Source organism: Eurypyga helias, unplaced genomic scaffold (genome assembly GCF_000690775.1).
Source record: "Eurypyga helias isolate BGI_N326 unplaced genomic scaffold, ASM69077v1 scaffold6966, whole genome shotgun sequence".
Taxonomy (NCBI): domain Eukaryota; kingdom Metazoa; phylum Chordata; class Aves; order Eurypygiformes; family Eurypygidae; genus Eurypyga; species Eurypyga helias.
In genome coordinates, this window is record NW_010258459.1 from 1 (window position 1) to 8,609 (window position 8,609).

General features: G+C 38.4%; 1 protein-coding gene across 1 annotated transcript; it reads left to right on the plus strand.

Annotated features, from left to right (window-relative positions):
* Positions 1–489: 489 nt before the first annotated feature.
* ESF1 (ESF1, nucleolar pre-rRNA processing protein, homolog (S. cerevisiae)) lies at positions 490–8,116 on the plus strand (the record flags this gene model as incomplete). The annotated part of the gene is made up of 7 exons (XM_010154332.1): positions 490–1,186; positions 1,828–2,180; positions 2,829–2,942; positions 3,689–3,789; positions 5,117–5,269; positions 6,888–7,002; positions 7,978–8,116. Coding segments are annotated over exons 1-7 (1,672 nt in total), but the record flags the coding sequence as incomplete, so codon positions are not given.
* Between the last annotated feature and the right edge of the window lie 493 nt (positions 8,117–8,609).

Here is an 8,609-nt window from a genome sequence, read left to right on the forward strand (position 1 = left end):
GTCGCTGGGGTTGGGGAGGCAGTGGGGTGCCGCTCTGCTGCCCGGCCGCGTCGAGCCGCTGCCTGCGTCGAAGCTGCCGCAGGCACTGGCCTGAGCTCGCCAAAACGATCAGGCTCTTGCTGATTTCGTGTCTGACTGGAGCTTTTGAATGTGGAGTATCCTAGTCCTGTGGGAAGTACATATCTGAGGGCTGGCTGACAGCGAAACCGTTTGAGGCCCTGTTCGGGGTGGACAGGGAATCGCTTAAGGCTGTATGTGTGTAGCCGGCATGGTCTTTGTAGCTCTATATCCGGTATCAGGGGAAGATGTGTGTCAAGACTGCTAGTTACAGCATTATTTGTGACTCACCTAAGTTGCCATATGTGCTTTAGGAAGGAACTGTATAGGTCTGAGTTAAAACTTTGCTTAATTATTTTTTGAAATTATGTATCTAGGTCTGTGTTAATCAAGTTTATCAGAAGTGTGATTTTTTTTTTTTCCATATTTTAGATGTCCAAGTCTTCAACAGCATCAAAAATGTCATCCCAAGAGGAAATATTGCGAGATGGGCGGTTTAGTTGCATTGCCAGGGATCCCAGATTTTGGGAGATGCCAGAAAAAGAACGTAAAGTCAAGATTGACAAACGATTCCGGGCTATGTTTTATGACCAAAAGTTTAAGCTGAAATGTACAGTGGATAAAAGAGGTCGCCCCGTTAGCTATACTTCTACAGAGAATCTCAGGAAACTTTATGCTCTGTCAGAATCTGACTCTGATCTTTCAGAAAATGATAGCAAGGAGCATACTGAAAAGAAGAAAAAGAAAAAAAAAGCTAAACCTAAAGGAGAAGCAGATTCTGCAAAACTACTTGTTGATGGTCTCTCGAGGGAGAAGAGCAAAATAAACAAAGCAGGGGTGGACCAAACATGCCAAGCAGCGACAAAACTAGATGACCTTAAAAATGAAGGACAGAATATTGCATCTAACTTCAACTTGAAAGAGGACTCCAAGAAAACTGCAGCAGAAATTGATCGCTCTCAGGAAAACAAGAGCCTTTTACATGAAGGGGAAAATGAGCAAGGAGATGTGCCGGGAGGAAGATCAATTTTTATTCAAAACAAGCAAAAGTCTTCACAACCAGGGGGTACTAAATCAGTTAAAGCTCCCAGGAGGGACACTTCCTTAGGAGGAAAAATAAAACAATCAGGTTTGTTGTTCAAATAGCAACTAGAATTGGGCTATGTTTACTTGGATATTGTTGCTTTTGGTTTGTTTCTGGAAAATCTTTTGCAAGAACAGTCATAAAATCGCTGACTAACTTGGATGTGGTGTTGCTAAAGCATTGGAGTTGGGGGGCTCTTCACGGAATCAGCGCTGATTCTTCAGTAAGATTGTGAACATCCATGGCCTATTAATTGTTGGAGCTGAAATTGTTGTTACGGTGGTTAAAAAGTAAGCGTATACGTTCTTTATCAAACTGAATATCAAATATAAGGTCTGATACCCTGAAGGCTTAAACATATGTGAACATACATGGCCTTTTAATTGTTGGAGCTGAAATTGTTACGGTGGTTAAAAAGTAAGTGTATACGTTCTTTATCAAACTGAATATCAAATATAAGGTCTGATACCCTGAAGGCTTAAACATATCAACACTTGTTGACTGAAAGCATAAAGATGGCAGCACCAAGCCAATGATATGATTTACGTTGTTTCCACTTCCTGATGCAATTTGTTCCTGCATGGTTAAACATTTCAGGGGTTCTGTATATCTGAGTTTTTTTCCTCTTTGTAAAGGATCATATGTAATTACAACATAAAAATAAGTACGTAATGTTTATCTTTCAGTGGCTGAATGCTCAGACACCCGTGATCAACGTGACATCGTTAAAAGCCAATTAGAAGAAGAAAGTTGTGCGAACGATGATTCTGAGCGTGCAGAGTCAGAAGAAGAGGAGTCAGAAGATGATGAGGAAACGGGTGAGGATGAGGAGTCAGAAGATGATGGGGAAACAGGTGAAGAAGACAGCGATTCAGAAGATGATGAAGAAAGCGATACTGGTCCTGATTTAGCTAGAGGTATAGGGAATATTGAAACGAGCTCAGAGGATGATGAGGATTTAAATGAACTGTTTCCAAAGGAGCCAGAGATAGAGCATTCATGGCGTGAGCTAGATAAAGATGCCCCCTGTGCAGATGAGGTAATGATACTGTTTGTGAAACGCTGCTCGTGATGTTGCTATGAAACAGTCTGTGGAATTATTTTTGCAGTGTCTTTTCAGGCTTTTAGTTACTGAATCAAGTGATGATGAAATTGTCTGGGAATGAACAGAATTGAGCTTTTCAGAAATTCTAGAGTTTAAATATTACTGCTTTTGTACATTACTGATTTTTTTACCTTTTTTTTGTTTAGTGTTTTAACTTATGCTTTAAGAAATTAAGAAGTCATTAGACCGTGAAGTAGGAGTCTAAAACTGCGAACAGTCAGTGTATAAGAAATCGCAGTACTCTAGTGTTGTTCCAATACTGTGATACTAGTTGCTATTGAGACTACGATAACAAAATCCTAAATGCTGATCTTGCAGCTGCAGTCCTAAATCTGTGATCGGTGCTGTCCATTCTGAGATGCATCACTGCTTATGTCCTTCTAATGTGCTCTGGTAATTGCTGCTTCTGAGCTTTGCTAGTTCAAGTGATACAAGGCCTTGGGGAAAATGCTTCTTTTATTTTTTCAGCAGAGTTTGTTATGTCTGATTTCTACCAAGGCTAACTGCTAGACAATTATGTATTCCCCATAGCAGTTGGGAATTAAACCTATTTCCTTTCTTTTTTCCCCCCTTTTTTTTCAGATTACAAGTAGATTGGCAGTTTGTAATATGGATTGGGATAGGTTGAAGGCTAAGGATTTGCTGGCTCTGTTTAATTCTTTCACACCCAAAGGAGGAACAGTATTTTCTGTGAAGGTAAGACCTGAGTTCTAAAAGGAGTAGTGGCCTTTACTGTTAAAAAAACCGAAACAAAGCAAAAACCGTATCTGTGGAAAACCTAAAGAGGTGTTAACATGACAAATGAGAAGCTGTGTTGCAATTCAGCTTGCTCTGTTAGAAATAAACACATGCTGCTTTTCAGCAGTGGGCATCTGTGTGGTGGAGTTCAGTCCCAAAACATCTCCTTTTGGTGAGGTTGGGTCTTAGTGCTAGGAAGGAGAAACTACATTTCCTTGACTAGCTTAATTTTCAGTGGTCTTCATGGTAGATGACCCAGCCTTAAACCTCATCATTTCTGAATGCTTTCCAACCCCTTTTTAGTGTTGCACAACACTTCTTGTTTTTCACCAGTTTCGAGTTTATTAATAAACTTGTTAAATTCTGATCAGTTAAGTGGTGTTTTTCCGTTTTTAGTGTCTGGTTCCAGTTTTCTGGGAAATGGTAGTCAAATAACCCTTTCTGAAAAGGGCCACAGTGAAATGAACAAAGTCGGGGTTCCCATTGGTTTTCATCTCTCCCAAAATACGGCAGTTTGTTTATTCTACTGTCTTCTGTAATTCAAAGTTAAGATGGTATTGAAGTTTATGGACTTGATCCCTTTACTGAGTTTATTGGACAAAAGAAGAGAAAGTCTAAAAGGCTTGTTGAGATATTTTTTTCCTAGTTGATGTACTATGCTGCTACCATTAAAAAAAATTACTTTTATGTTGTTGTATTTTTAGATTTATCCTTCCGAGTTTGGAAAAGAGAGATTGAAAGAGGAGGAACAAAAAGGACCCATGGAACTGTTTGATCTTCCAGAGAATACCACAGAGAACGATGGGTATTAACTTTATCTTCAGATGAGGGATACAATATGTCTAATTTTCAGTGAAAATCCCAATCACCTTCTGTGTCCCAAATTTCGTTATGTGGAAGTCCCCTGTGAACGCCTTAATTTTTACAGCTTTTTCAAGGGATATTTTACAACTGACCCTGGTTCATTGTCAGTGCATTGAAAAAATGCATTATAATGAAACGTGAGAAAATTTGCTTGTTGATAGTTGAGTTCAAAACTTATTAAGTAGCTCGTTGGAATAATAAATGGAACAAATGTGTGGAGAGTTTAACGTAGCGTTTTTCCTCTACAAATGGCCATTCACGCAGTAAACTCCTGTTGATGCTTAGTGTTAAAAATGTGATCTGCCCACAGGGACATTAACTTAGGCCAAGCATTCCCAGACTGAGATTTCCTAAATGCCACCTGCAGCAGCCCTGGCTTACTGGGCTGAGCTCATCAGCCTACCGTTGCCCAGGCTTCTTCAGGCATGACTTTTTTTTTTCCCCTGTTTGTTCTTCATGAAAGTCTTGTCTGTAAGAAACTTGAGAGGTTTTCCTTTTATATTTTTCCAGAATTTCCAGATGTTTGGCAGCCTGGCTGTGGCCACTTTTGTATAATACATCCTGCCAGACTGCCTTATCTTTTGGAAAATCGGGATGCTAAGTGCAGATCCCTTTGAAGAAAGTCTGAAGTGCATTATGAAGTCAGCTTCACTGTGTACATCAGCGTGCATCCTGGAGTGTTGGATGTACTGCTCAGTGGGGTCTAGAGCATCTGGAATACAACAAACAGAAATCCAGATACCCCAGTGATACCTGAGTGATCCGTGTGTACGTGCACTTTAAATTCACGGGACAGGACCTCATCCCTGCCATCTCTCTCCAGCATCCTTCCAGTTCATACAGCCTCCCAGTTACTCTTGTTCTTAACGTGTACCCTTACCTGTGTACGAGCATCCTTTTCATCAGCCTTGTTAAGAGCCAGGATAATTGCAAACAGCTTGATAGAAACTATTAAACGGTACTTTCTGTGCACAGAGGCATACAGAGGTGCTACTTTTTGCCCTGCACAAGGACTCTAACCTTAGAGTGCCTGTGGGAAGCACAGTCAGATGCAGAAAGCATACACCTACAGCTCTCTGAATTGTCTTCTTACTTGAGTAAAACTGAATAGGTGCTGGTAGAACTTCATGCTGTTTATCATCTAATTTTATGATAAGATTAGGAGAGTGTTTGAGTGGTATATATTTTTAATGAGTTGAATCAAAATGTTTTGCAAATGAAAAGTTAAAGCCAGCTCACTTGATTGTGGTTGTTTTCCACTTTTTCAGGCTCTACAGAGAAAAACTGCGGGAGTACCAATTTAAGCGACTGAAATACTTCTATGCAGTTGTAGAATGTGATTCTCCTGAAACAGCCAATAAAATTTATGAGGAATGTGATGGACTGGAATTTGAAAGTAGCTGTTCTTTCATAGACCTGAGGTAACTCCAGTGGTGACTTTGTTATGTGTTGAGGGGGGAGGGGGAGAATTAAAACCATTTTGGAGTAAGCCATGTTGTCTTTATTCTGTAACCAAAATGCGATACGTGAATTGGGCATTCAGTGAGTTGTTAGGTTTCCCTTTGATTCTTTTTTTCTTCTTTTTGAGCATTTTTATTGGACTTCGGAAAGTTTGAGAGGTTGTCCACCTAGAGAGATTATTCTCAGAGAAGTCAGGTCAAATGTTCTGGTTGTACTTAAAGATACCAAAAGGTTGAAGATAAAGTGGTGGGATTTAGAAAACAAAACAGCATAGTGCTGCTCTTCCCATCTCCCCCCGGGGATTCAGAAATGACTGTTTTTCAGGATTACTTGCTACGGGGCAGGAATATCGCTGCTGTTGTCATGACGCTGCAGTAGAGTACTCTGCTAACCTATGAATGAGCTGGAAGCTCTAATATTTCAAATGTCACATTTGGGGAGAGCAAGAATTTTAAATTATAATTGTGCTTCATTGTTAGCATTTCCTTGTTTTACAAAAAAGGCTTCTAGTCTGAGCCGAAGAGAACTGAATCATAAGTTTTGACAGAAGATGGCTTTGTCTGCAGGGGCTTGTGTTATGGGCACTCTTGGAAGGCAGTGGAAGAAAAGTTACTGCTTTGAATCATTTCCTAGAGGAGCTTAATGCACATGCTTTGAACCATTCTGGGGAAGATGCTCTCTGCCAAATGAACGTGTAACTTTTCATGTTTTTAGACGTAGAAAGTCAATGTTTTACAACACACAGCTGTATAAAATTCTCCAGTTCTTTTTCTGGTCTTCTACTGTGTTATATTTTAATGTTGGACAGTATTTATCGTATTATATTTGCAATAATTTAAAAAAAATAAGCCCAAGTTATTTCTCATGTAGTACACAGGGTTTTTTGAATCTATCTTACCTTGTTTTTAGACATAGAAAGTCAATGTTCTACAACACACAGCTGTTTAAAATTCTCCAATTCTTTTACTGGTCTTCTACTGTGTTGTATTTTAATGTTGGACAGTATTGATCATACTATATTTGCAATAATTGAAAAAAATAAGCCCAAGTTATTTCTCATGTAGTACACAGGGTTTTTTGAATCTATCTTACCTTGTTGTTACACATAACTTTGGTCTTTTAAACATTTTTTTCCCTATTAATTGTAATGTTAAAGATGTGCCAGCTTTCCTGAAATGCTTTGATTTTTTTTTTATTTCTCTGCTTCCAAATTCAATTTTATACAATCTTTCTTCTCAATTTTTAATATTAAGTTTTCTGAAAAGATGGTTCTTAAAACAGACAAACAAAACGCCTAGAAAACTACCCCTGAGCCTGCCAGTACCAGGCTGAAATCTGTTTAGTTTACATCCCCACCACGATGGTGTTACATGTCAAAAACCTGTGGAACAGCTGTGCAGACGCCGGGACACTAATGTGCGGATTACTTGTCTGTTTCTTTTGTTTTCTTTTCAGGCTTAACAACTTTATCTGTTAGCAAATTCTTCTGTGCTGATGTTCCATCCTTGTGAAAAGCTTAGGGTGTTTATACTATGATTTCCCAGTGTATTTGAATAACATGTTTTACTTGCCTTTGAGATTTATTCCAGATAACGTTACATTTGATGACAAGCCAAAAGACGTCGCCTCAGAAGTGAACGTAGCTGCATATAAACCAAAGTACTTCACATCTGCTGCTATGGGAACATCAAAGGTATCTTTACAATGTTTTTGTAATGTTTCTCTAATTTGTTTAGTTTTATTGTCAACTTAGAAATTATGTAAGTAGTGTGGAAAAGATTCCTGATTATCTTCACCCTTTCAAAATAAAGACATGAGATGTATTAAAAGATGTGTGTTACAGACACAAGTTGCAACCCCATAAATAAGGTCGAATTTGGGATTTTAAGAGATTGGCTTCATTGTTACAAATTATGTAGTATATTTTGACCTGATTATACCTCAGTTAAAAGTTGCACATGGAGTTACGTTGTTAATCACAGTTAAATCTTCTAATTTGCCTAAAATGAATATTTGTGTGTAGATCAGCAATAGTCTTTTTGGTAGTAGTGCTGGGCTTAAACAATTGCTTCCCCCCCTTGCAGCTATTCATTCCTACCCTGTCTTAGCTGACAGCCAAAACTTTTATCTATCCATGAAATGAACCAGTTTGGAGAAGTGAGGAGTTGAGAAATAAGTAATTTCTGCTGGATCAATTTTCAGTCAGATCTGTTTCATCTTCCATTTGAGGATGCAGTTGTGCAAACACTTTCATCGTACCCATTGCAATCCATATGCCACCCCAGGAATGAGTTGCTGCCGGAAGAGGAAAGGAGAGGACTTGGTGGCTGCTTCAACATCAGTATCTGCCGCCACAAAAGAAATTTGGCTCACAGAAATTTCTTGTGTGACCACCTGTTACAGAACCCTTTAGTGCATGAGGAGACTTCTTCATTCTTTCACATAGTTAAAACTCCTTGAAACTCACCATAGAACAAATTTCAAAAAGTTGTAATTTTTTTTTTTTTTTTTGTGAATTTTTATAGCTAATTGCTGTAGGGAACATGAATAACAGGTCTACCTTACTTCTTAAATGGAAGGTATCAAATAATTTTCCCCAAAAAAAGACGGAGTTACAGTGTTTAATTTTAGTGTTTCAGTGTCTACAAGTGGCATTCTTGTTTTTAAGGTAGATATCACGTGGGATGAGACAGATCATGAACGAGTAACGTCACTTAGCAGAACTTTTAATAAAGAGGAACTTCTGGACATGGATTTTCAGGCTTACTTGGCTTCATCTAGTGAAGAAGAGGAAGACCAGCAGGAAGGTACTTACATTAATAAATGTTGTCCACAAAGTTATTAGCTGCAGTGTTTTGAACACAAGTTATTTGAATGTGTAAATTCTGTATCTTTAGAAAATGCTTTGACTCATGTCTTTTACAGGGACAATGTTACGCTTGTTGCATAAAAGCTGTGGCCAGGTTCTACTATGAAAATAACTTAAACTTCTTCTAGAGCCAAACATCTTTGAAATTGGCATGGAGTTACTTTTTGTGTGTGTCACCTAAAGATGGAAGGAAATTGGTGGTGAGCACATTGGTATTTTTTGTTTGCTCTTTTCAATCAGGAAATAAATGGATCGATGACTGAACATTAACAGATTGACAGATACTAACTTTTTTTTCTTTTCTAAAGATTCGTAAGTCTTTGAGTTAGGCATGTTAACATGGAAGCTGTAGAGTTCCTTCAAATTTACTGGAACTTGACATTCCTTTTTTCTTTATTTGTTTTTTGCTAACTTTTTTTCTTTTCTAAAGA